Source organism: Zonotrichia albicollis, chromosome 7 (assembly GCF_047830755.1).
Source record: "Zonotrichia albicollis isolate bZonAlb1 chromosome 7, bZonAlb1.hap1, whole genome shotgun sequence".
In the NCBI taxonomy this organism is placed as follows: domain Eukaryota; kingdom Metazoa; phylum Chordata; class Aves; order Passeriformes; family Passerellidae; genus Zonotrichia; species Zonotrichia albicollis.
This window is the reverse complement of record NC_133825.1, coordinates 7,132,181-7,159,489: the sequence shown is the minus strand read 5'-3', so window position 1 is coordinate 7,159,489 and position 27,309 is coordinate 7,132,181. Positions and strand designations below refer to the sequence as shown.

Below are 27,309 nucleotides of genomic sequence, written 5' to 3'. Positions count from 1 at the left end.
AGAGGGAGCCAGTCCGGAAATGCAGCAGTTAATAATTTTGTGCCTATGCCCAAGGGACTGAGAAAACCACAAAACTACTGCAAAGACCACAACAATCTGCTCATCAACCTGACTGAAACGCTTTTTCTTGAAGAAAAGCTGCAGACTTCTGGAACCTCATGGAAAAAATATTTGGGTTCACTCTGTGGCCCCAAAATAAGAGGGAAAAGTGTGGAAATATTGAGCAGGGGCTGCACATGAGGGACTGGGGAACAAGGGTTTCACAGCAGGAGAAGGGAGTGCCAAGGCAGGGGAATTCAGGGCAGACTGGAGTGGATTTACCAGGGAATCAAACCCTGAGGCACACATGGGCATTTCCACAGATTCCTGTGCACTGTTCCAAGGATGGACAGAGCTTCCTCCCTTCCTCCATGGGAAGTCAATCAAGTTTCAGCGTGAGAATAAGCAAAATGGGGAGAGTTCCTAAAAATGGCCCAAGTAAAGGCTTCTTTAGGGGCTGGGTTGCTTTCCAGCAGGCAGGGAACAATCCCAGGGAGCTGTTGGACACTCAGGGAGATTCCACATTCTCTGTTATCCACAAGCAAATGATGCTGTGGGATGCACCAATGGACTGCTAAAAGGAACGTAAAAGTCTAATTTCATTGGGATTTGTTTGTGTTTTTATTGTGAGGAACTTCTTGAGAAAGCAATGGATTCTATAAAGGAGAGCAATTTATACCTTGTCAGTTTGGTTTTCACTGAGTTTGTTCTTTTTTGGGAAAATAATGGTGTGGGAAAGATTTTTGCTTTTATTCTATGGATGTATAATTTTGTCTGAAGCAATTGGACATCAAGTGTTGCCTGGGATTGCTGAGCCAGGAAATTGGAGGGACCCAGGAGTGTGTGGGGCCAGGGGCAAAGAGAGTCCCAGGAAAGCCCTGGGGTGCCTCAGGGTGGGGGCTGTGCTGGGCTCTGGGTCACCCCAAAAATCTGAGGCAACCAGGGAAGGAGTTGAGACCCCTGTGCCTGCCCAGCCACTGCCCACCCCTGGCACCCCCATTCCCCTGGGAACCCAACCATGGGAACCCCATTGCATTGGTCTCTCCTCCCTGGGTACCCCCATCCCAGGACTGCCAGTGCCCATCACCACCATTGCCTTGATCCCATCCCATGGGCTGCTTCTTCCCCCAAAACCCCTATTCCCAAGGGTCCCCTTTTTCCCGTTGCACCCCCAACCCTGGCACCCACATGCCATGACCCCAAATCTCTGGGGACCATGTTCAGGGGATCCCTGAATGTCCCCAGGCATGAAGACCCCAATTCCCCTGGAACCCCATTCTCCTGGACACCCATCCTTGGTTCCCCACATCCCCTGAGCCCCCCACTCCTGGAAACACCATCCCCCACCATGTCCCCAGACTATGCAGCCTTGTCCCCAGCTTGTCCACGGCTTGTGGCCACCCTGCCCCCACCAAGGGCCACCTACACATGGGGACGGATGTGACCTCGCTTCCTTCCCCTTCATCCGAAGAGCCGCCAGCCAGGGGAGCGGTGGCCACAGCAGCAAGGGACAGCCAGTTCACAAGGCTGGGGACACCGTGATGGCCGGGAAGGTGACGCTGCTCCTGTGGGATGAGTGCCCCGGGCACGGGCCTGACACCCCGGGGATGGGGAGGGGAGAGGGCACAGGGGGGCTGTGGGGTCCCCTGAGGTCCCCAATGCCAGAGTCCATGGATCCCAGTTTGGGGTGGCTGTGGGGACAGGAAAAGGGAACAGGAACAGGGAGCAGGAAGCGTGGAACAGGGATTTGGGGAAAGGGACAGGGGGATAGAGATGTGGGGACAAGGATGTGGCAGAAGGAACCTTGGGGCTGGGGCAGCTGTGGGAACAAGGACAGGGACACAGGGTTGCAAGGACAGGGACAAGGGGTCAAGCCCCATGCTGATGGACCATGGGGACAGGTGCCATCGGAATGGGACCATGGGTACAGAACCATGGGGATGTGGCTGTGGGGCTGGCAGGGGTGACCTGTGCCAGTACAGTGTCCCCATGCCTAAGCAAGAGTTGGCTGCTGTGTCCCTGTCCTTCTGTGCCACACTAATGCCCCCACTGAGACCTATTGGGGAAAACCCCATGCCCTGTGCTCCTGTGTAGCTGTTCCTGCAGTGCCACCCCCACCCAGCCCTGTCCCTTCTCCCTTCCAGCCCAGACCCTCGGCCTCGCTGGTGAGTCCTCGGGGGATGCCATGGCCCAACCCTGCTGTCCCCACGCCCATGCTGGCCCTGGCAGGCTGGTGTCCCCTGTCACCCACAGGTGCCCAGACCACCCAGCTCCTGATGGAGCCCCCCTGGAGGCCGGCGGTGCTGTGGGACCGGGTGACACTGACCTGCCAAGGCTTGGGGACTGCCGGTGCCACCACCTGGTACAAGGACAGGCGGCGCTGGTGGCAGCAGGGAAAGGACCACCTCATTGTCACCCTGAGTGGAACCTATGAGTGTGACAGACCTGGCAGTGGGCTCAGCCCCGCTGTGAACATCTCAGAAGGTGAGGGGTGTTTGGTGTCCCCAGGCTGGCACCCGCGGGGACCCCAAAAGCTCTGGGTGGGCTCTGCTCCATGGCTCACCTTTTGTGTGACCCAAGCGTGTCCCCTGCTCTGGGGACATCCCAGAGCATTCCAGTGTGGGTTAACTCGTGTGGGTACTGGGGACACCTAGTGTGCTGGATGTGATCCAATGGATATATCCCTTTGACATGGGGACCCTTCAGATCACTGAGATATGATAAGACTTCCCTGTCCCCCAGACTGGCTGGTGCTGCAGGTGCCAGTGCAGGTGCTCTTGGAGGGGGACACAGTGACACTGCGCTGCCGGAGCTGGCGAGACAACCCGATCACCTCAGTGTCCTTCTACCACGAGGACGAGGAACTGGAGGTGTTCCCCAATGGCACTCAGCTGTCCCTGTCCCGTCTGCGGCTGAACCACAGTGGCCGCTACCGCTGCAAGGGCCAGGTGGGAACCTGGGGTTGGAAGGAGTCAGCGCTGGTGACAGTGACAGTTCAGGGTGAGCACCCCAGAGCCCCGCCTCGGCAGTCCCACAGCCCATCCCCAGAGACTCAGGGCCACAAATCCCCCTTGCCTCTCCTGCCCTGATCTCTCCCCTGTGCTGGTGCTGGAGGGTCCCCCTGAGCCCACTCAGGGGTCCCCCCTGACTCTCAGCTGCCTCAGCAACCCCAGCACCCTGCAGCCCCAATCTCCCCTCCTGCACGTGTTCTACTGGGACGGGCAGTGGTGGGGGCCCCACTGGGGTCCCTGCAGCTGCTGGTGCCTGCCGTGGGGGTCTCCCACTCGGGGAATTACAGCTGCCAGGTGCACTCCGAGGGGATGCCGTGTGGAAGAGCAGCGCCCGGCTCTGCATCACGGTGCACAGTGAGTGTGGGGATGGGCATGGGGAGCCCCCACAGCCTCCTTGGGTCCCCTGCCTGAGTACATCCATGTCCCCCATAACACATTGCTTGTGTCCTTCCTCCACTCCCCTTGTCCTCTCACCCCTCTTTGGTGTGACCCCATCCCCAACATCCCCCACCACACCCATCCCCCATCCCTATCCACCCACACTGGCTGCTAGGCCCTTCCTGTGGCCTCAGCCCTGTCTCTGTCCCTGCAGTGCCCGTGGCCCACGCCACCATCACCCCTGATGTCCTGGAGGTGACACCGCATGACACGGGTACAGGCAGGGACACAGCTGGGGTCACACAGGGTCACCAGAGATTGCAGGATCCCTGGGGTCATGGGTGACCCTGATGTGACCCCCTCTGCTTCTTGCAGTGGCCGCAGGTGTCAGTGGGGCCCTTTTGTTCCTGCTCCTGCTCATGGGTGTCATTGTGGCCTGGCATCGGTGGAACCATGTGGGTGAGTGACAATGGGGGCACAGGGGAGAGGGGGGGGAAGGCCCTCAGAGAAGGGGGGCCCTAGGGCTGCACCCACAGCCCCTGACTTGGGCAGGGCTCAGCCCCCAGTGACCATGGCTCAGAGCCCTGGGGAGCTGTTGGAGGGTCCTGCAGGGATGTTGGGGGTTCTATCAGGGGTCCTCCTCCCTGCCAGACTCAGAGTTCTGGGGGCTCAGGGTGTTGGTGCAAGTGTGGTGGGTCAGGGATACTGAGGGGGGAACAGGGATACTGGGAGGGCCCGGGGAGAATTGTGTGTCTGGTGGTGGTTCAGAGACCCTGCGGCCCCTGGGTGTCCAAACTCACCCCTCCAGTTTTCCTTTGCAGATGCCAGGAAGCACCAGGAAAGGTGAGTGCAGCCTCCAGCCATGATACACCTTTTACCCAAACCCCCAGCACCTCCCATCCCCTTCCACACACCCCCTTATTCCCACAGGGCCCCCCAAAACCCCCTAGAACTCCCAGTGGAGGATCCTCAGGCGACGTACATGGAGCTGCAAAGGCAACCGTTGGAACCCAGTGACATCTATGACAATCTACACCAAAAGTTGTGATGCTCTGTGAAGCGGGAGGCACTGGGTGACACTGGGGGTGCTCCCTCCATGACTCCTGTGATTGCCCATCCTTCCAGGGGAGGTGGTCATGGGTCAGAGGGGAGGCTACACAGGGCACCCTGTGCTCCCCATTTCCTTTCCCAGTACCCCCAAGGGCTTCCCCATCCATTTGCTGGTTCCTGCAGAGGCTCCCCAGCCCCATCCAAGGGCCCAAGTACTCTCAGGGACTGCCCCATTCTCTCCCCACAGCATTTGCAGTGCACCCAGGGCTTCCCCATTCCCCCTCCCACTACCCCTGTCCCATCCCGCTGTAACTGGGGGAGTTGGGGAGGATTCTTGCTGAAAGGTTTCTAAGGTGAAAATGAAGCACAAACATGGCAATATAATATCTGAGAGCTGTTTACTGATAAAGGAGGATAAACTTTCGTACCGAAGGGAAATAGAAGGGTGTAGAAAGGGAAAAGGATAGAGAGAGAAACAGAAGACAGGGACAGTGTTACTGCAAGAAGCCTGGGCGCTCTGTGGGCACCAGCTCGGCGGATGGAGTGTGTGTGCTGCAAGCCAGGGTGAGCCCACATGGCTTTTGTGAGTGGCTGGGCGTGATTTCCAAGGACGGCACCTGCGTGTCTCTGGCATGGACGAGCGATGGCTGCAGGCTGGCTGCTGCGGGCTGGCTGCGGGCTGGTGCTGCGGCACTGGGGACTCTGGGCTGGCTGCTGTGGGCTGGGGCTGCGGGGGCAGGTGCAGCAGGCTCGGTGCTGTGGGCAGCATGGGAAACACGGCAGAGGCGGCAGGTGGGTGCAGGCAGCATCCGCTCCATCGGGGAAAGCAATGAAGGAATGTCCAGGACGAGCAGGAATGAGCTGCCTCAGGGAAGCAGCGAAGCAGGGAAGAATGGATGCAGGCAGGGAAGAAGGACCACCGGGAGGAAAAGATGGGGGTGGGGAAGTATCGGTGATATTTTTGCCCTGCGACTGGGAGGAATGATGTATCAGACTCCATCTTTTGAGGAGGCTAATTAATTACTTTTTAATACCGTATTATTCTATATTTTATTACATCTAAACTGAATCTGCCAAGCACTCAACTGCACTCCACTGCACACAATCTCATGACTGTCAGCCAACAGTCCTGACACACACAGACCTGGATTCAATCGGTCAGTGAATCAAAACTCTCATACCAGAATCCAATTACCAATTCCCTTCAGGTAAACAATTTTCCACAATGCATTCCATGTGTGAAAAACACAGGAGCAGTAAATGAGATAAGAACTGTTTGGATCCTTCTTTGCTTCTCTCACTGTTTCTCCCAGGTTCAGAGAATGTCAATCCCACAGGGGAGGAGGGCCAAACTGACCCTCCAAGCGAGACCATGATCCTCCATGAAACCCAAAGCAAACGCTCCTGTTGTGTCACAGTTGGCTGCCTTCATTTACAAAGGCTCCTCCCACAGCCTGATTTCCCAGCCATTTTTCCCAGACATTTTTCCCAGGCATCTGTCCCACCAGCCAGTGGGTGTCACTCACAGCCCGATCACTGAAGCTTTCTCTCCCCTGATTCTCTGTTGCGTGAAGCCTCGCCAGGGACAGGGTTCCCAGCTCATGTACAACCAACAGAGTCATTTTTCACCTGATGTGTAGCATATGTTGAAACATAAATCAAAGTCAGATTTGTTCCTCTTAACCCCCATGTGTTTAGCTCTGCAATCCCCCTCCCAGTGCTTCCACTAAGGTGGCTTACTGTTGCCCATTCCAGTTCCAAGGGGGCACAGGAGCTGGTTCCCTAATCCTGGGACAAAAATGCAGCTCTTTGGTTAAACTGGACGAAATTGTGTTTCTTTCTTCAGCTCTGTCAAGGAAGCTGAACAAAGTGGGAGCCTCCCTTGGAATGGAAAATATGACCTCCTCCTCTCTGAACTATTATAACTTTGAAATTACCGGTCTTTTAGGCAAAAATGTGAGGACAGGAATAGCATGTTTAAATGTTTACTAATATGTATTGTGAGAAACAAGTTAATGGAAGTTGACTTTTACTGGATATTATATGAATTGATATTACATTATTGATTATACTGTTGATTATATATTGCGATGTTGTTCAGATAGTGAAAAGTATTGTGGAGTGGCTGATGTTTTTGTTGTGGCCATCGAAGGTTGTGGCCCAGCCATGGCCCAGCCCCACTGCACAGGGATGGCCATTGCCCAGCTCCGCTCTGCCCAGCCCCAGGGGGCAGTCAGCACCTGAGGGTCCCCCCTGCCCCCTTGGCTTTGATTCTGGCAGCTTTAGAGCTGCTGCAGAGGTGAGAATTCTGTGGGTGGAAACAGGCCTGGCTGTGGTTTGCTCAGCCCTGCAAGAAGCACAAACCCCAAAGGGAGCCCAAGCAGTGGCTCTGTGAGGGCCTTTGATGGTTGTCAGAGCAGGGCTGGCTGGAAACACCCCTGCAGGGGCAGCTGAGAGGGAACCAGTCCAGAAATGCAGAAATTGATCATTTTGTCCCTTGCAGCAAGGGTCTGAGATAGCCCCAAAAACCTTGCATATCCCACAACAATCTGCTCAACAACCAGACCAGTTGCCTCCTCCTGCCTGCCTCAAACCTGCAGCCGTTTAGAATGGCCTGGGAAGGGTGTTTGGCTTTTGGCTGTCACTGCCAGACAGGAGGGAAAACTGTGGAAATATTGAGCTGTGGCTCTGCCCCACAGGTATGGCGGGGCTGTGGGGAGTGATCCTGTGTGGATTCCAGGTTTCCCCAAAGCTGCTCCATCCCTGCCCTCCTCACCTCAGTGAAAGGCTGAGGGTTTGCAGGAATTGTGGCATAAAGACACCACAGGGGCTGCTGTGGACCCGAGACCAGCCTGGGGACAGGCGCTGCCTTCCTTCCATTCCGGATCATGGAGAGTGGTTGCAGGTGTTGCACAGGGTGTGTGCCATGCCCCGGGACACTGCTACGCTGCCAGTGGGCACTGGGATCCAACCTGCTGCCTTGGTGGCTTCTGCCCGCTGCCAGTGGTGGTGCCGGGACCAATTGATGCCCGTGAGTTTGCAAAAGGAGCGATTTCCTCTCCTCCCTCCCGTCTGAGGCCGCCATGGCCCCTGAGGGGATGGAGCTGGAGCGGGGAGCCCCCTGCTGGCCGGGAGTGCTCTCTGCAGCGCCCCCTTCTGGCCGAGGTTATAACTGCCACAAAAACCAACAGTGATGAGCGGGAGGGAAAGTTCTGGGTTTGTGTTGTTTGTTCTGTTCTAGTTTATAAATTTCCTAGTAAAGAGCTGTTACTCCTTTTTCTACACTTTGGCCTGGAAGCCCCATCATTTTTGAAATTAATAAAAGTTTTAGCATTGGGTCTTCTTTTCATTCCAGAACATTTCCCACTTTCCTTGGGAGACATTTCTCATTTAAATGAGTTGCCAGCTCCTGGGATGAGACAGACATCCCAAGAAAGACAGGGTCAGGCACTTGGCAACCTCATGCTCTACCTTTTAAGCCAGTTTGGCTAACAAGGGCCCTCTCCCCAACTGGCACTTCTGGTCACCCGGCCACTCAGGAGCTGGCTTTGGCAGAGCCTCACACTGTCCCCAGTGTGCCATGGCTGACAGTCTGATGGACAGACGGGGCCCAGTCTCGCCAAAAGCAAAGTCTGACCCATCCCTGCCACACACAGATGTTCCACAATGTCTCCAGACATCAAACTTTTCTTGTCTCTGACATCCCACGCTGTGCCATGGCTGGATCCTGACCTGCTCTGAAGAAGGGGGAGGCTCTGGAACCCCCACAGAGCATTTGTTACATCCTCGTGGGGGCAACAGGGCAGAGGAGGAATTTGGGACAGGGCACAAGAGAATCCAGAGCCCCCTAAAGGCCGCTTTGGCCATCAGAGCAAGGAAGTTGCAAGTTGCAGGTTCCTCTGGTGGAGGAATTGTGGAGGGGAGATTGTCCAGGGTTTGTTCCTTTTGGGGACTTCCCCAGGAAATTGATCTTTTTGTGAAAATTTGGAATCTGATCCTTGTTGCTGTAGCTTTTGGTTTTATTCTCTCTCGTTGCTGTTGCAGGAAATTGTTCTTCTCTCAGCCCTTTGGGATCTTTGTGCCTCCACAGGGAGGGGCAGTTTTTAGTGGGAGCACACACACAAGTGGGTGCCCATGGGTGGGGACACCCAGTGCATCCCAGTTGCCTCCAGTGTCTCAGCACAACCTCATTGATGTCACTGGGATTTCTTGGTCGCCCTTGGGGTCCCTGCAGCTCCACGTAGGCAAACCAGGGTTACTGGTGGTCGGTGATGCCTGAGGGCCCTGCAGGACAGAATGGTTGGGGGGACCAAAGGGGAAGGGGTGACACCACTGTCACTGTCCCCCCAATCCACAGTACTCACACTGCACATGTTTGGTGCTCACAACGTGGGTGTACACAACCTCTCCCTCCTCTGGGTGGGCCGGGGGATCAGGGCGGGCCCTGTGGGGAAAAAGACAATGTGTGGAAGGCGATGGAGACTTGTGTCATGTGGGAAAAACTCATGGTTGAAGAACCCCACTCACCTTTCATGCTGCTTTCTGGCAGCTGCAAAGGAAAGAGGGGAGGGGTGACTGTGGGGTCCCAGGGCCCTACCCCTCTCAAGATTCCTGAACCCCTATGGGACCCTCAATTCCTCTCAGCACCCCCAAGCATCTCTAAAGCCCCCCAGAATTCATGAGTCGCCCCAGTGCCCTGGGCCAACTCAGCCTCAAGAATTCAAAGCCCAGCAGGGACAGACACGCTCCAAACATCCCCACAGCCTCTGAAAGAACCCCCAACATCCTTGCAGGACCCTCCAGCACCTCCCCAAACCCCACTGGACCCCCAGGGAAAGTGACAATTCTGGGGCTATGGGTGCTGCCCTATCATGCCCACACTCTGGGGACCTCTACAGCTCCCTAGGACCCCCTCTCCCCCCATTGTCACCCACCCACACGGTGCCACCGGTGCCAGGCCACAATGACACCCACGAGCAGCAGCAGGAAGAAAAGGGCCCAACCGACACCTGCGGCCACTGCAAGAAACAGAGGGGAACATATCAGGATCACCCAGAACCGCAAGGGTCCTTCGACCCCGAATGACCCTGTGTGACCTTACCTGTGTCCCTGATCACCCACGGTGTCACCAACAGGGCCACTTCTTGGCTGAGTGCCCGGAACACTCGGTGCCCATCATGTCCCAGCTGGTTGGTGGCCATGCACTGGTAGGTGCCCGAATGCCCCACATCGACTGCCCTGAGCTCCAGGAGGGGACCCCGGGCCACCTCCTGCCCGTTGTGCAGCCAGGTGAAGGTGACAGGGGCTGAGCCCACCTGAACCAAGCAGCGCAGGGTCACGGGGTCACCTGCACGCACCTGGTGTGATAGGGCACCAAGGGTGATGATGGCATTGGCCACGGGCACTGTGGGGACAGAGACTGGGCTGAGAGCACAGGGAGGGGCTGGCAGCTGGTTTGGGGGGATAGGGACAAGGGGGGTGGGTGTGATGGGGGATGTTGTGGATGGGGTCACACCACAGAGGGGTGAGGGGACACAGGGCAGAGACGGGGGACACAAGCATGGTGTACGGGGGACATGGAGATGCCCAGGAAAGGAGACTAGAGGAGGCTGTGAGGGCTCCCCGTGCCCATCACCGCACTCACTGCACACCGTGACGGGGAGCCGGGCACTGCCCTTCCGCACGGCCCTCCCCTCGGAGCGCACCTGGCAGCTGTAATTCCCTGAGTGGGAGACACCCACGACGGGAACCAGCAGTTGCGGGGACCCCTGTGGGCCCCCCACCACCCGCTCATCCCGATAGAACACGTGCAGGAGCGGGGCTTGGGGCCGCAGGGGGCTGGGGGTGCTGAGGCAGTTGAGAGTGAGGAGTGACCCCTAGGTGGGCTCAGGGGGGACCCTCCAGCACTGGTCCCCAGACAAACTCAGGGCAGGAGATGGGGGGCTTTGGAAACGGTGACCCCGAATCCCTGGCAAGGCGCTATGGGGCTGTCAGGGTGGCGGCTGTGAGGTGCTCACCATGCACTGTCACTGTCACCGGCACTGACTCTTCCCATCCCTGTGATACCCAGGCCTTGCAGTTGTAGCGGCCACTGTGGTTCAGCTGCAGAGGGGACAGGGACAGCTCGGTCCCATTGTGGACCCCTCTCAGTTCCGTCTCCTCGTGGTAGAACACCAGAGTGGCCGACTTCTCCTGCCTGTACCGGCAGCGCAGTGTCAGTGTTTCCCCCTCCAGCAGTGCCCGCGCCGGCACCTGCAGCACCAGCTGGTCTGGGGGGCAGAGGGGTGCCGTCACATCACAGGGGTCTGGAGGGTCCTGATGTCATCAGGACCCCCATATTGGGTCAAAGCCAGCACACCAGGTTTCCCCAATTTCAACACGAGTGGGATGCTCTGGAATGTCCCCCTGTATAGGGGACAGTCTCTGGTCACACCAGAGAGTGACCCATGGAGTAGAGCTCATCCAGCATCCTCGGGGTCCTCGTGGGTGCCAAGCTGGGGACACAAACCACCCTCACCGTCTGAGACGTTCACGGGCGGGCTGCACCCACTTCCAGGTCTCTCACACATGTAGGTGCCACTCTCAGTGACAGTGAAGTTGTTGCCTCCCTCCTGCCACGAGGGCTGCCCATCCTTGTACCAGGTGGTGTCACCAGCATTCCCAGAGCCCTGGCAGGTCAGTGTCACCCGGTCCCACAGCACCGCCGGCCTCCAGGGGGGCTCCACCAGGAGCTGGGTGGTCTGGGCACCTGCGAGTGACAGGGGACACCAGCCTGCCAGGGCCATTGCAGGGTTGGGGACAATGTGGTGGGGACCTGGCATCCTCCGAGGACTCACCAGCGAGGCCGAGGATCTGGGCTGGAAGGGAGAAGGGACAGGGCTGGGTCAGGGTCATGGGGACACTGTGGACACCCTATGTTTGCACTGCCAACCTCCACCAGCCCTACAGCACCTGTCCCCATGGTCAAGTCCCATGGTCCTGTGCCCATGATCCCAATTCCAATGGCACCTTTCCCCATGGCCAGGTGACATCTGCATGTTACGTGGCCCCATTCCATGTCCCAGTATCCCTGTTCCCCTGTCCCTATCCCCACAGGCCCCAAGCCCCAAGGCTCCTTCTGCCACATCCTTGTCCCCACATCTCTATCCCCCTCTTCCTGTCTCCACATCCCAGTTCCCCTACTTCTGTCCCTAAAGCCACCCTAAATCTCTGGTCACACTGAGCTCCATGCCCTACTCTGCCTCTGCTGCCATTGGTGACCTTAGGGGACCTCACAGTCCCCCTGTGCCCCCTCCCCACCAGTCTCTGCCTCACCAGGGCCCATCCCCAAGGTGTCAGGCCTGTGCCTGGGGCACTCACCCCACAGGAGCAGCGCCACCTTCCCGGCCATCCTGGTGTCCCCAGCCATGTGCACTGGCTGTCACTCGCTGCTGTGGCCACCGCTCCCCTGGCTGGCGGCTCTTCGGATGAAGGGGAAGGAAGCGAGGTCACGTCTGTCCCCACGCGTAGGTGGCCCTTGGTGGGGGCAGGGTGGTTATAAGCTGGGGACAGGCTGGAGACAAGGCTGCATAGTCTGGGGACATGGTGGGGGATGGTGGGACATGGTGGGGACATGATGTTGCAACAGTTTGGAGTCTAAGGCTGTGTAGGGAGCCAGGGATGAGTGTCCAGGAGAATGGGGTGCCCAGGGATGGGGTCCCAGGTAAATGGGTGTCCCAAGGGTTGGGTAGACTCAGACTTGGGGATGAGGGTCCCAGAACAATGTGGCCTCCTGGGATTTGTGATCATGAAATGGGGGTGCCAGGGAAAGGGGGACCTGTGAGAATGGTGGTACTGGGGGAATCAAGGTCCACAAGGGCAGGGGTGTACCAGGGACTGGAATTACTTGGACGGTGTTCCTTGGGGTTGGAGATCCTGGGGAATTGCCGTCCAGGGATGGGGGTCTCAGGGAAGGGGTAGAAGAAGGAAATTGGGTTCCAAGGTTGGGGTCCCAGAGGAATGGGGGTGCCAGGGTTTGGCAGTGCATGGGGGGGCACAGGGGTCACAGCTCCTTCCCTGGGTGCCTCAGATTTTGGGGTGAGGCGAGGCCCCACATAATCACCCCTGGGGTGTTCGTTTCCTGGCCAGGCATGGCATGGGGGTCCTGGGTAGTTCGGCCTCTGTGTCCTCGCCTGCCCCTGATTTTTCCTCTATTTACTTCTCTTTTTTTCCTTATTCTTACTTTTTGCCATATCCCCTCACCCTCGGTTCCTGGATCAGACATCCTGGGGTGCACCTGAGCAGGGAACGGGTTGGGGGACCCAGGGGAGGGGGGAAATGGGGAGCAGGGGGTGCAGGGAAGGGTGAGGAGGCTTTGGGGGACAGAGTTGCTGGGCTGTGCCTGCTCAACACTTTCACTTTATTTGTCCTGGAGGAGAGGGAAGAGGCCATTTATGCTGAGGGTCAGATGGGAAAAGGGGGCATTCTCTGTTTCTAGGGGGGCACATACAGGGGGCTTCTGTCCTCCAAGGTCTCTCCTCTGGAGTGCAGCTGGGGGATCCTGTCCCAGGGGTGACACATCCTATAATGGGGGGTCCTGTCCCGGGGGGTGGCAGTTCCAGAAATGTCCCTGCACACTCCTGGCTGTGTGCCCATCCCAGGGTGGCACATCCTGGGGACCCCTGTCAATACAAGGATGGGGCCCAGCCATGGCCGAGCCCCACTGCACAGGGATGGCCATTGCCCAGCCCTGCTCTGCCCAGCCCCAGGCGGCAGCCAGCACCTGAGGGTCCCCCTGCCCCCTTGGGTTTATTTCTGGCAGCTTTAGAGCTGCTGCAGAAGTGACAATTCTGTGGGTGGAAAAAGGCCCCCCCACAGGATGAGCTGAGCTGTGGTTTGCTCAGCTCTGCAAGAAGCACAAAATCCCAAAGAGATCCTAAGCAGTGTCTCTGTGAGGGCCTTTGATGGTTTTCAGAGCAGGGCTGACTTGAAAAACCCCTGCAGGGGCACCTGCAAGCGAACCAGTCCAGAAATGCAGCAATTGATCATTTGGACCCTGAGGCACACAGGGGCATTTCCACAGATTCCTGTGCACTGTCCCAAGGATGGACAAAGCTTTTCCCCTTCCTACAAAGGAAGTCAATCAAGTTTCAGGGTGGGAATGAGCAAAATGGGGGGAGTTCCTAAAGATGGCCCAAGAAAAGGCTTCCTTCAGGCCTGGGTTGCTACCCAGCAGGCAGGGAACCATCCCATGGAGCTGCTGGACACTCAGGGAGATTCCCCACTCTGTGTTATCCACAAGCAAACGCTGCTGTGGTATGTACCAATGGGCTCCTAAAGAGAACTGAAAACTCTCATTTCATTGTGATTTGTTTGCGGTTTTTTTGTGAGTGACTTATTGGGGAAGCAATGGATTCTATAAAGCAGAGCATTTATACCTTGCCAGTTGTATTTTCACTGAGTTTTCACATATTGGGAAAATAATGGTGTGGCAAAGATTTTTGGTTTTATTCTATGGCTTTGGTCTGAACCAACTGGTCTTCAAATGTTGCTTGGGACTGCTGAGGCAGGAAATGGGGACACCTGACCCAGGGGTGTGTGGGGCAGGGACACAGAGTCACCCAGGACTGCCCTGGAGTGCTTCAGGGATAGGGCTTTGCTGGGCTCTGAGTCACCCCAAAATCTGAGGCACCCTGGAAAGGAACTGTGACCCCCATGTCCACCTAGCCACTGCCCATCCCTGGCACCCCTATTCCCATGGGAACCCAACTATGGGACCCCCATTGCCTTGGTCTCTCCTCCCTGGGGACCCCCATCCCAGGACCACCACTGCCCAGCACCACCATTGCTTTGATCCCATCCCATGGGCTGCTTCTTGCCTCAGAACCCCTATTCCCAAGGGTCCCCTTTTTTCCCCTGCACCCTCAACCTTGGGACCCACATTCCATTACCCCAAATCCCTGGGGACCATTTTCCCACAGCACCACCATACCTGAATCCCCCCAGGCATGGAGACCCCAATTCCCCTTGACCCCCAATCTCGTGGACACATCCTTGGTTCCCCACATCCCCTGAGCCCCCTACTCCTGGCAACACCATCCCCACCATGGCCCCAGACTATGCAGCCTTGTCCCCAGCTTGTCCTCGGCTTGTGACCACCCTGCCCCCACCAAGGGCCACCTACACATGGGGACAGACATGACCTCGCTTCCTTCCCCTTCATCCAAAGAGCCGCCAGCCAGGGGAGCAGCAGTGAGTGACAGCCAGTGCACATGGCTGGGGACACCAGGATGGCCGGGAAGGTGGCGCTTCTCCCGTGGGGTGAGTGCCTCGGTCACGGGCCTGACACCCCAGGGGTGGGAAGGAGAGGGGGCCCAGTGAGGCTACAGGGTCCCCTGAGGTCCCCAATGTCAGCAATGCCAGTGCATGTTACCCACAGTGGACCTTGGTGGGACTGGGGATGTAGGGTGGCTTTGGACACTGGAAAAGGGGCAGGAATTAGGAGATGGGCATGTGGGGACAGGAATGTGGAGACTGGCACCTTTCGGCTCAGGGAGCTCTGGGGATAGGGACAAGGGAACTGGAATGTAGGGACAGAAGGGGACAAGAACAGTGAGGATGTGGCCATGGGGATGGGAACACGGGGATGGGATCATGAGCTGGCGGGGGTGACCTGGGCCAGCATGGGCTGTGTCCATTGTGTCCTCGTGCCTGGGATGTCACAGTGTCCCCATGTTCTGCCTCAGCCCAGGGGGGCCTCAGTGTCCCTGTTCCCAAGGTGTCTGTGCCACAGGGATGGGGTGCATGGGTGGCTGTCACACAGACATGTCTCCCTGCCTCTCCAAATCTTTTGAGGACCATCCACACTCACTTTCCCACTAGAACTGCTGTCCCCACAGTATGGGGACAGCCACCACACCGCGCTTACCCTGGTGCCGCCATCCCTGCAGTACCACACCCCCACTGAGCCCTGTCCCTTGTCTCTTCCAGCCCAGGCCCTTGGTCTCGCTGGTGAGTCCTCGGGGCATGCCATGGCCCTACCCCACTGTGCCCAGCCCCACACTGACCCTGGCATGCTCGTGTCCCCTGTCACTCACAGGTGCCCAGACCACCTAGCTCCTGGCAGTGCTGTGGGACCGGGTGACACTGACCTGTCAGAACTTGGGGGCCACCGGTGCCACCATCTGGTACAAGGCCAGGCGTTGTTGGTGGCAGGAGGGACCTGACCACTTCACTGTCACCGAGAGTGACACCTACACGTGTCAGACGCGGAACCGGGCGCATTCATAGATGGTGAGGGGGGATCTTAAATTATGAGGGTGGCCCCTGAGAGGTCAGGGTGGGCTCCACCTCGCAGGTGGCCTCACACCCCTCGCATGGCAAGAGCTTGTGCCCTGCACACAGGGACATCCCAGTGCACCCTAGAGCACCCCAGTGCACCCACATTTCCCCAGTTGTTGCGGTGTGTTGCAATGTCCTGTTTTAAACTTCCGGGTCCCTTCCCAGGTGTGCCTATACCTCTCTCCCTTCCCCCTCGCCCTCTTGCTGAGTGAGTCCTGTCGATCAGGCTTAACTTCCAGGAAGGTCATCTTGTGGTTGGTCAAGTTCAAAAGATGCCCCTATGCCCAGAGGTCATTGGCCTGTCTAAGTGTCATCCTAGTCCCTTGAGACCCTGCCCCTCTCACCTGGTTGGTAGCTCACCTGTCCCCTCCCCTTCTCCTGTCCCTGAGCTTAAAAGGTTAATGAGACCATGCGGCCGGCATTCTGTTGGAGCAGTTGCCCCGGTTCAGACCTCTGTAACCATGGAATAAACATCTGGACATAAACCCTCCAGCGGAATCCTCTCCTTTCTCTCTTCAACATCGCCAGAAGCTCTCTCTCCTGAGGTAAACAGAGTTCCTGACAAGCCTGGATTTGTTCAGTGCCCTGCTGCAATCTCCAGCAGCCAAGGTATCTCTGGGGTGATCTACACCACAGTGCCGCCTTTGGCCCAGCAGCAAGGGTCAGAACTGGCCCAGGCACCATCTAACTGGTAATATTGGGATTCATATTCCAATACCCGGTGTTATGGGCACCCACCTCAGAACAGTCTCATCAGTGAGATGTGACCTTCCTGTCCCACAGACCCACTGGTGCTCCAAGAGCCAGCATAGGCACTGCTGGAGGGGGACACCTTGACACTGCGCTGCCAGTGCTGGCAGGATATCCATCTCACCAGGGTGCAATTTTACCAGGAGGAGGAGGAATTCAGGGGGTCCCTCAGGAGGACCGAGCTGTTCCTGTCCCCCTCAGCAGCTGTACCACACCGGCCGCTACCGATTGTCGCAGATATTTCTTCATAGAAATCCTTTCTTTGGGATTTGTCCTTCTTCTGGGAAGCAAAGGGCCCCAGAAGAAGAATGTAAACAATTGTTATCAGCTGCTGTGAAATGTAGCAGGTGTCCCTGTGATTGGCTCATCTTCCTTGTGTACCATTAAAGGCCAATCACAGGAGCAGCTCAGGGACAGATTCCCTGGACACAGAACTTTGTTATTCATTCTTTCTATTCTATTCTTAGCATAGCTGCTCTCTGTAACCTCTCTTTTTCTTCCTTTTAGTAGTTATAATGTATTATATATCTTATATGAATAAATCAGCCTTCTGATCAAGAAACAAGATTCTCGTCCTTCTCTCACCACAGTGACCGTCTAAGGTCGCTGTAATAACCGATGTGAGGGCTTGGTAAGGTCCTGGCACTCATGGTCAGCAGCAGTAACAGTGACAGTGCATGGTGAGCACCCACACGGGTGGAACCCCAATATCTTGACAACCCCAAAGCCACTTCCCAGTGCACTCAGAGTCCCATTCCTCACCTCCCCTGTCCTTGCCAGAGCTCTTCTCGGTGCCAGTGCTGGAGGGTCCTCCCGAGCTCACTGTGGGTTCCTCCCTGAATCTCAGTTGCTACAGCTCCCCCATCCCCCTGTAGCCCCAAGGCCCCCTCCTGCACGTGTTCTACCAGGATGGGCAGGTGGTGGGGGGCCCGCAGGGGTCGCCACCGCTGCTGGTGTAATTCCTCCCACTCGAGGAATTACAGCTGCCACGTGCACTCTGAGGAGGAGTCCGTGCGGAAAAGCAGTACCCCACTCCTTGTCATGGTGCACAGTGAGTGCGGGGATGGGCACGGGGAGCCCCCACAGATGCCTCGGGTCCCCCACACTGCCTGGCATCCCCCAGCCCTCCCTGACACCTGCTCTGGGGTATCCAACCTTTCCCAGATCCCTCCCTGGCTCCCACCATCCTTTCTCAGGTCCCTTACACGGTCCTCCAGCCCCTACATGGGTACCCTCATCCTTCCCTGGTGCATTTTCTGTGTCTTGCCATCACTGCCCCAGGTCCCTCCCAAGGTCCTCCCATTCCTGGCTCATGTTTCCCTCCATCTCATATTGGGTCCCTTCACCCCTGTCTGGGTCCCTTCACCCCTCTCTGAGGTCTTCGCACATTCCCCAGGTCACACCATCCCCTCCCTGGGTCCCCATACCCTTCCTGGTGTTTCCCATCTCCCTCTCCAGGTGTTCCCTCCCTTAAACCCCCCATCATCCCTCGGGGTTCTTTTCTAAGACCCAGCACCCCAATCTCTGCCACCCCTGTCCCTCACTGGGTCCTCCTGCCCCTACCTGAACCCCCTTTTTCCCTGACTGTCGCCTGGTGTCCCCCTCTTCTTCAGGGATCCCACCCGCAGGAGTGTCCCTGTCAGTGCAGCCCCCCACGGGACAGGTGGCACTGAGGGACAGCCCGGTGCTGAACTGCACAGTGGCCGTGGGGACAGGTCCCCTGCACTTCTGCTACCAGGACGGCTTAGGGGCACTGCCAGGCACTGGCCTCCACCTGGAGCTGCACCACGTTGGGGATAATGACCGCAGCCAGTACCAGTGACAGGGACAGAGTGGCCCAGGATGACCCCCTGAATGTCACTGTCCTGGGTGAGCGAGACCATCGGATTGGGGGTGACCTCACCCAAAGCATCCCCATCTCACCTCACCAGGTGCCAGCCCTGTCTCTGTCCCCACAGTGCCCGTGGCCAATGCCACCATCACCCCCAGTCCCCTGTCACATCAGGTGCATGCAGGTGACAACATGACCCTGCACTGCTCAGTGCAGATGGGCTCAGCCCCTGTCACCTTCACCTGGCTGCACAACTGGCAGGACGTGGCCCGGGGTCCCCTCCTGGAGCTCAGGGACATCGATGTGGGACATTCGGGCACCTACCAGTGTGTGGCCACCAACCAGCTGGGACAGGACGGGCAGCGCGTGTTCCAGGCTCTCAGCCCTGAGCTGGCCCTGGAGGTGACACCTGGCTCACCCTGAGTCACAGGTGGGGTCACACAGGGTTGCTGGGAGGTTCAGGGCCCCTGTAGTTCAGGGTGACCCCCATGTGTCCCCTCTGTCCCCAGCAGTGGCTGTGAATGTTGGCAGGACCCTCCTATTCCTGTTCCTGCTCCTGGCTGTCATCGGGGGCTGTCACTGGTAGCACCGCAGAGGTGGGTGACAATGGAGGTGGACGAGGTCCTACAGGAACTGGGGGGAAGCCCCACCCAAAGTCCCTGAGCTGGAGGAAGCTGAGCCCCCAGTAACCTTTGCTTGGGGTGCTCACAGGTCTGGGGGCATTTTGGAGGGTCGTGGGCTGTCCCAGGAAGGGCATTGAGGAATATTGGGTTGACATTGGGATTTCCTGTGGGTTTTTTGGGAGGTATTGGAGAGTTGTGCAGGGATGTTGAGAGCTCTTCAGGGATCCTGGAGCAGTTTGGAGGCTTCCCTGCATTCCATTCTTGGGGTTACGTGAGGCTTGAGGGGTACTCAGGAGTTCAGGGTTCCTGGGGAGGGGGTTGGAGTACCTGGGTGGCTCAGGTGTTCTGGGGCTCCTCAGGGGTGCTTTGGGGTGCAGAGGCCTGGCAGTCCAGTAGAAATCAGTGTCTGCTAAAGGCTCAGGGGTCCAGTGGGCATTTAAAGGTCCCAGGTGGGGTTGGAGCCCAGGGGATCCCATGTTCACCCCATCCTCGTTTTCTTGCAGCTCTCAGGAAATCCCAGGACGGGTGAGTGGGGAGTTCCAGCCATGGCTCTTCCCTGACCCCCTCCCCAGACACGCCTCAGACCCCCCCTTATCCCCACAGGGCCCCCCAGAACCCCCTTATCCCCTGGAGGTGGGGGAGGGGCTGGACATGAGGGGGCAGGGGGTGAGTATGAGGGATGGGTGGGGACACGGACATGTCACCCATGGGTGTCACCCCAAGCCAGGTGTCTCTTACTGTTTCCCCCAAGGACCCCCAGGTGACACACGCAGAGCTGCCAGGACTACATGGGTGACTGCAGGACACCAGTGACATCCATGGGAACGTGCTGTGACACAGGGGGACACTGGGAGTCCCCATACCATGGCTCCCATGGTGGCCCATCCTGCCTGGGGTGATGACCACGAGTCAGGGGAGGCTGCACAGGGCACCCAGTGCTCCCCTTTCCCCCTCCCAGTGCTCCCAGTACACCCATAGGCTCTTTCCTATTCCAGGGGGCACCTGACCCATTTCCTTCTAAATTAGTCCAAACTGCAGCTTTTAGGTTAAACTGTCAGCGATGGTGTTTGTTCAGATTTGTCGGGCTTTAGGAATGGAATTCTCCAGTTCTGGGCTGTCACTAAATACCCTGGGCTGCTGCCCCTTTCCCAACCGCTCCCCATGGAGGCACAAAGATTCCCAAAGTCTCAGAGAAGAACAATTTCCTGAAACAGCAATGAAAGAAATAAACCAACAGCAACAGCAACAAGGTTCAGAGTCCAAGTTGTCAGACATGGAAAAATTTCCAGGGAAAGCCACCAAAAAAGAACAATCCCCGAACACTCCCCCCCTCGCCCCATCACGTTTCCTCCACCAGAGGAACCTGGCAGAGCCCTGGACCTTCATTGCTCTGATGGCCAAAGTGGCTTTCAGGAGGCTCTGGATTCTCTTGTTCCCTGTCACAAACCCCTTCTCTGCCATATTTCCCACATCAGGATCTCACAAAGGCCCTGAGGAGGCTCCTGAGCCTCCCCCTTTTCCAGGGCAGTTGGAATAAGGCCATGGCACAGGGTGCGTTTTCAGAGACAGGAAAAATTTGATGTCTGCAGACATTTTGGAACAGCTATGTGTGGCAGGGCTGGGCCAGACCTTGCTGTTGGGGAGACAGAGCCCCATCTGTCCATCAGTCTGTCATCCACAGCACATTGGGGACAGTGTGATGCTCTGCCAAAGCCAGCTCTGGAGTGGCCATTTGACCAGAAGTGCCACTTGGGGAGAGGGCCCTTGGTGGCCCAACTGGCTAAAAGGACAAAGCAGGAGGTGGCCAAGTCCCTGACTGTGTCTTCTCTTGGGGTGCCTGTCCCATCCACACTGAAATGCATAAGTTGGCAACTCCTTTATATGAAAATTGTCTGCCCATGAAAGTGGAAACGTTCCTGGAATGGAACGAAGACCCATATCACAAACTCTTTATAATTTCAAAGATGATGGGTTTTCTAGGCAGAACCGTAGGAAAAGGAATACCAGCTTTTCAGTGGGAAATTTATAAACCAGAACAGAACAAACAACACAAACCCAGAACTTTCCCTCCCACTCAGTGCTGTTGCTTTTTGTGGCAGTTATAACCGTGGCCAGCAGGGGGCGCTGCAGGGAGCACTCCCGGCCAGCAGGGGGCGCCCCGGTCCAGCTCCATCCCCTCAGGGGCCATGGCGGCCTTGGACAGGAGGGAGGAGGGGAAATCGCTTCTTTTGCAAACTCACGGGCACCAATCGGTCCCAGCACCACCACTGGCAGCGGGCAGAAGCCGCCAAGGCAGCAGGTTGGATCCCAGTGCCCACTGGCAGTGTAGCAGTGTCCCGGGGCATGGCACACACCCTGCACAACACCCGTGACCGCTCTCCATGATCCCAAATGGAAGCAAGGCAGTGCCTGATCTCAGGCTCATCTCGGGTCCACAGCAGCACCTCTGGTGGCTTTACACCACAATTCCTGCAAACCCTCAGCCTCTCGCTCAAGTGAGGAGGGCAGGGATGGAGCAGCTTTGGGGAAACCTGGAATCCACACAGGATCACTCCCCACAGCCCCACCACAGCTGCAGCCAGAGCCCCTGTTCAATATTTCCACACTTTTCCCTCCCTTCTGGCAGGCACAGCCTGAATCCAAACATTCTTCCTAGGCCATTCTAAAGGGCTGCAGGTTTGAGACAGGAAGGAGCAGGGACCCGGTCAGGTTGTTGAGAAGATTGTTGCGGGATATGCAAGACTTTTGGGGCTACCTCAGACCCTTGCTGCAAGGGACAAAATGATCAATTGCTGCATTTCTGAACTGGTTTCTTGCACAGCTGCCCCTGCAGGGGGGGATTTCCAGCCAGCCCTGCTCTGACAACCATCAGAGGCCCTCACAGAGCCACTGCTTTGGCTCCCTTTGGGTTTTGTGCTTCTTGCAGGGCTGGGCAAACCACAGGCCAGGTCTTTTTCCCCCCACAGAATCCTCACCTTCGCAGCAGCTCTAAAGCTGCTGGAATCAAAGCCAAGTGGGCAGGGGGACCCTCAGGTGCTGGCTACCACCTGGGGCTGGGCAGAGCGGAGCTGGGCAATGGCCATCCCTGTGCAGTGGGGCTGGGCCATGGCTGGGCCCCACCCTTGGATTGCCACTCCAAAATACTTTTCACTATCTGAACAACATTGCAATATTTAATCAACAGTAAAATCAATAATGTAATATCAATTCATATAATATCCAGCAAAAGTCAACTTCCATTAACTTGTTTCTATCAATATATACCACTAAAGAACTGTATTCCTGTTCCCACACCTTTACCTAAAAGCCCTGTAATTTCATACTAGTTCACAGACAAGGGGGTGGTATTTTCCATCCCAATGGAGGTTCCGACCTTGTTCGGCATCCTTGACAGAGCTGACAAAGAAGCACCATTTCTGCCTAGTTTAACCAACGAGCTGCATTTTTGTCCCAGGAGCAGGGAACCAGGTCCTGTGCTCCCTTGGAACTGGGATGGGCACCAGTAAGCCACCTTAGTGGGAGCACTGGAAGGGGGATTGCAGAGCTACTAAGCGCATGGGGGTTAAGAGGAACAAATCTGCATTGGATTTATGTCTCAACATATGCTACACATGAGGTGAAAACTGACTCTGTGGGTTGTACATGTGCTGGCAGCCCTGTTCCTGGGGAGGCTTCACGCAACAGAGAATCAGAGGAGAGAAACCATCAGTGACCCCCACTGGCTGGTGGGACAGATGCCTGGGAAAAATGTCTGGTGAAAAGTGCCAGGGTAATCGGGCTGTGAGAGGAGCCTTTGCAAATAAAAGCAGCAGAGTGTGACACAATAGGAGCATTTTGCTTTGGGTTTCTTGGAGGGATCAGGGGCTCACTCAGAGGGCCAGTTTCGCCCTCCTCCCCTGTGGGACTGACATTCTCTGCACCTGGGAAAAGCAGTGAGAGAAGCAAAGAATGATCCAAACAATTCTTATCTCATTTACTGCTCCTGTATTGTTCACACATGGAATGCATTGTGGAAAATTGTTTACCTGAAGGGAATTGGTAATTGGATTCTGGTGTGAGAGTTTTGATTCACTGACCAGTTGATTCCAGGTGAGTGTGTGTGTGTTGGGACTGTGGGCTGACAGTCATGAGATTGTGTGCAGTGGAGTGCAGTTGAGTGCCTAGCAGATTCAGTTTAGATGTAATGTAATATAATATAGATTAATATAGCATAATGAAGTAATTAATTAGCCTTCTGAAAAGATGGAGTCACATACATCATTCTTCCCGGTCGTTGGGCAAAAATACCACTGATACTCCCCCCACACCGCCTTTTCCACCCTGGTCCTTCTTCCCTGCCTGCATCCATTCTTCCCTGCTTCGCTGCTACCATGAGGCAGCTCATTCCTGCTCGTCCTGGACATTCCTTCATTGCCTCCCCGATGGTGCAGATGCTGCCTGCACCCACCCGCCACCTCTGCCATGTTTCCCATGCTGCCCACAGCACCGAGCCTGCTGCACCTGCCCCCGCAGCCCCAGCCCACAGCAGCCAGCCCAGAGCCACCAGTGCCGCAGCCCCAGCCCGCAGCCAGCCCGCAGCAGCCAGCCCGCAGCCATCGCTCGCCCATGCCAGACACACGCAGGTGCCGTCCTTGGAAATCACGCCCAGCCACTCACAAAAGCCATGTGGGCTCGCCCTGGCTTGCAGCACACACACTCCATCCGCCGAGCTGGTGCCCACAGAGTGCCCGGGCTTGTGATGGTAACGCTGTCCCTGTCTTCTCGTTCTCCCTCTATCCTTGTCCCTTTCTAGTCCCTTCTCTCCACATTCAGTAAGAACACTTACTCTCCTTTATCAATAAACAGTTCTGTGATATAATATTGCCATGTTTGTGCTTCATTTTCACCTTAGAAACCTTTCAGCAAGAATCCTCCCTGACTCCCCCTTTTACAGTGGGATGGGACGGGGTAGTGGGAGGGGGAATGGGGAAGCCCTGGGTGCACTGCAAATGCTGTGGGGAGAGAATGGGGCAGTCCCTGAGAGTACTTGGGCCCTTGGATGGGGCTGGGGAGCCTCTGCAGGTACCAGCAAAGGGATGGGGGAGCCCTTGGGGGTACTGGGAAAGGAAATGGGGAGCACAGGATGCCCTGTGTAGCCTCCCCTCTGACCCATGACCACCTCCCTTGGAAGGATGGGCAATCACAGGAGTCATGGAGGGAGCACCCCCAGTGTCACCCAGTGCCTCCCGCTTCACAGAGCATCACAACTTTTGGTGTAGATTGTCATAGATGTCACTGGGTTCCAACGGTTGCCTTTGCAGCTCCATGTACGTCGCCTGAGGATCTTCCACTGGGAGTTCTAGGGGGTCTTGGGGGGCCCTGTGGGAATAAGGGGGTGTGTGGAAGGGGATGGGAGGTGCTGGGGGTTTGGGTAAAAGGTGTATCATGGCTGGAGGCTGCACTCACCTTTGCTGGTGCTTCCTGGCATCTGCAAAGGAAAACTGGAGGGGTGATGTTGGAGACCCAGGGGCCGCAGGGTCTCTGAACCACCACCAGACACACAATTCTCCCCGGGCCCTCCCAGTATCCCTGTTCCCCCCTCAGTATCCCTGACCCACCACACTCGCACCAACACCCTGAGCCCCCAGAACTCTGAGTCTGGCAGGGAGGAGGACCCCTGATAGAACCCCCAACATCCCTGCGGGACCCTCCAACAGCTCCCCAGGGCTCTGAGCCATGGTCACTGGGGGCTGAGCCCTGCCCAAGTCAGGGGCTGTGGGTGCAGCCCTAGGGCCCCCCTTCTCTGAGGGCCTTCCCCCCCCTCTCCATGACCCCTGTGCCCCCATTGTCACTCACCCACATGGTTCCACCGATGCCAGGCCACAATGACACCCATGAGCAGGAGCAGGAACAAAAGGGCCCCACTGACACCTGCGGCCACTGCAAGAAGCAGAGGGGGTCACATCAGGGTCACCCATGACCCCAGGGATCCTGCAATCTCTGGTGACCCTGTGTGACCCCAGCTGTGTCCCTGCCTGTACCCGTGTCATGCGGTGTCACCTCCAGGACATCAGGGGTGATGGTGGCGTGGGCCACGGGCACTGCAGGGACAGAGACAGGGCTGAGGCCACAGGAAGGGCCTAGCAGCCAGTGTGGGTGGATAGGGATGGGGGATGGGTGTGGTGGGGGATGTTGGGGATGGGGTCACACCAAAGAGGGGTGAGAGGACAAGGGGAGTGGAGGAAGGACACAAGCAATGTGTTATGGGGGACATGGATGTACTCAGGCAGGGGACCCAAGGAGGCTGTGGGGGCTCCCCATGCCCATCCCCACACTCACTGTGCACCGTGATGCAGAGCCGGGCGCTGCTCTTCCACACGGCATCCCCTCGGAGTGCACCTGGCAGCTGTAATTCCCCGAGTGGGAGACCCCCACGGCGGGCACCAGCAGCTGCAGGGACCCCAGTGGGGCCCCCACCACTGCCCGTCCCAGTAGAACACGTGCAGGAGGGGAGATTGGGGCTGCAGGGTGCTGGGGTTGCTGAGGCAGCTGAGAGTCAGGGGGGACCCCTGAGTGGGCTCAGGGGGACCCTCCAGCACCAGCACAGGGGAGAGATCAGGGCAGGAGAGGCAAGGGGGATTTGTGGCCCTGAGTCTCTGGGGATGGGCTGTGGGACTGCCGAGGCGGGGCTCTGGGGTGCTCACCCTGAACTGTCACTGTCACCAGCGCTGACTCCTTCCAACCCCAGGTTCCCACCTGGCCCTTGCAGCGGTAGCGGCCACTGTGGTTCAGCCGCAGACGGGACAGGGACAGCTGAGTGCCATTGGGGAACACCTCCAGTTCCTCGTCCTCGTGGTAGAAGGACACTGAGGTGATCGGGTTGTCTCGCCAGCTCCGGCAGCGCAGTGTCACTGTGTCCCCCTCCAAGAGCACCTGCACTGGCACCTGCAGCACCAGCCAGTCTGGGGGACAGGGAAGTCTTATCATATCTCAGCGATCTGAAGGGTCCCCATGTCAAAGGGATATATCCATTGGATCACATCCAGCACACTAGGTGTCCCCAGTACCCACACGAGTTAACCCACACTGGAATGCTCTGGGATGTCCCCAGAGCAGGGGACACGCTTGGGTCACACAAAAGGTGAGCCATGGAGCGGAGCCCACCCAGAGCTTTTGGGGTCCCCGCGGGTGCCAGCCTGGGGACACCAAACACCCCTCACCATCTGAGATGTTCACAGCGGGGCTGAGCCCACTGGCAGGTCTGTCACACTCATAGGTTCCACTCAGGGTGACAATGAGGCGGTCCTTTCCCTGCTGCCACCAGCGCCGCCCGTCCTTGTACCAGGTGGTGGCACCGGCAGTCCCCAAGCCTTGGCAGGTCAGTGTCACCCGGTCCCACAGCACCGCCGGCCTCCAGGGGGGCTCCACCAGGAGCTGGGTGGTCTGGGCACCTGTGGGTGACAGGGGACACCAGCCTGCCAGGGCCAGCATGGGCGTGGGGACAGCAGGGTGGGGCCATGGCATCCCCCGAGGACTCACCAGCGAGGCCGAGGGTCTGGGCTGGAAGGGAGAAGGGACAGGGCTGGGTGGGGGTGGCACTGCAGGAACAGCTACACAGGAGCACAGGGCATGGGGTTTTCCCCAATAGGTCTCAGTGGGGGCATTAGTGTGGCACAGAAGGACAGGGACACAGCAGCCAACTCTTGCTTAGGCATGGGGACCCTGTGCTGGCACAGGTCACCCCTGCCAGCCCCACAGCCACATCCCCATGGTTCTGTACCCATGGTCCCATTCCGATGGCACCTGTCCCCATGGTCCATCAGCATGGGGCTTGACCCCTTGTCCCTGTCCTTGCAACCCTGTGTCCCTGTCCTTGTTCCCACAGCTGCCCCAGCCCCAAGGTTCCTTCTGCCACATCCTTGTCCCCACATCTCTATCCCCCTGTCCCTTTCCCCAAATCCCTGTTCCACGCTTCCTGCTCCCTGTTCCTGTTCCCTTTTCCTGTCCCCACAGCCACCCCAAACTGGGGTCCATGGACTCTGGCATTGGGGACCTCAGGGGACCCCACAGCCCCCCTGTGCCCTCTCCCCTCCCCATCCCCGGGGTGTCAGGCCCGTGCCCGGGGCACTCACCCCACAGGAGCAGCGCCACCTTCCCGGCCATCACGGTGTCCCCAGCCTTGTGCACTGGCTGTCCCTCGCTGCTGTGGCCACCGCTCCCCTGGCTGGCGGCTCTCCGGATGAAGGGGAAGGAAGCGAGGTCACATCCGTCCCCACATGTAGGTGGCCCTTGGTGGGGGCAGGGTGGCCACAAGCCGTGGACAAGCTGG

General features: G+C 57.6%; 2 protein-coding genes across 2 annotated transcripts; one reads left to right on the top strand and one right to left on the bottom strand.

The window, feature by feature from the left end:
- The first annotated feature begins 1,959 nt into the window (after nt 1-1,959).
- On the top strand, nt 1,960-4,476 carry LOC141729577 (low affinity immunoglobulin gamma Fc region receptor III-like). The gene is made up of 6 exons (XM_074544279.1): nt 1,960-1,963; nt 2,782-3,039; nt 3,643-3,702; nt 3,804-3,887; nt 4,250-4,271; nt 4,359-4,476. Exons 1-6 carry the CDS (start codon nt 1,960-1,962, stop codon nt 4,474-4,476), a joined length of 546 nt encoding a protein of 181 aa, XP_074400380.1.
- Nucleotides 4,477-23,977: 19,501 nt separating this feature from the next.
- LOC141729576 (low affinity immunoglobulin gamma Fc region receptor III-like) lies at nt 23,978-26,764 on the bottom strand. The gene is made up of 7 exons (XM_074544278.1): nt 26,761-26,764; nt 26,201-26,350; nt 25,685-25,942; nt 25,022-25,081; nt 24,837-24,920; nt 24,447-24,468; nt 23,978-24,359 (listed from the first exon to the last, which is right to left on the bottom strand). The coding sequence occupies exons 1-7, from the start codon at nt 26,762-26,764 to the stop codon at nt 24,242-24,244; spliced, it is 696 nt and encodes a 231-aa protein (XP_074400379.1). The 3' UTR covers nt 23,978-24,241.
- Between the last annotated feature and the right edge of the window lie 545 nt (nt 26,765-27,309).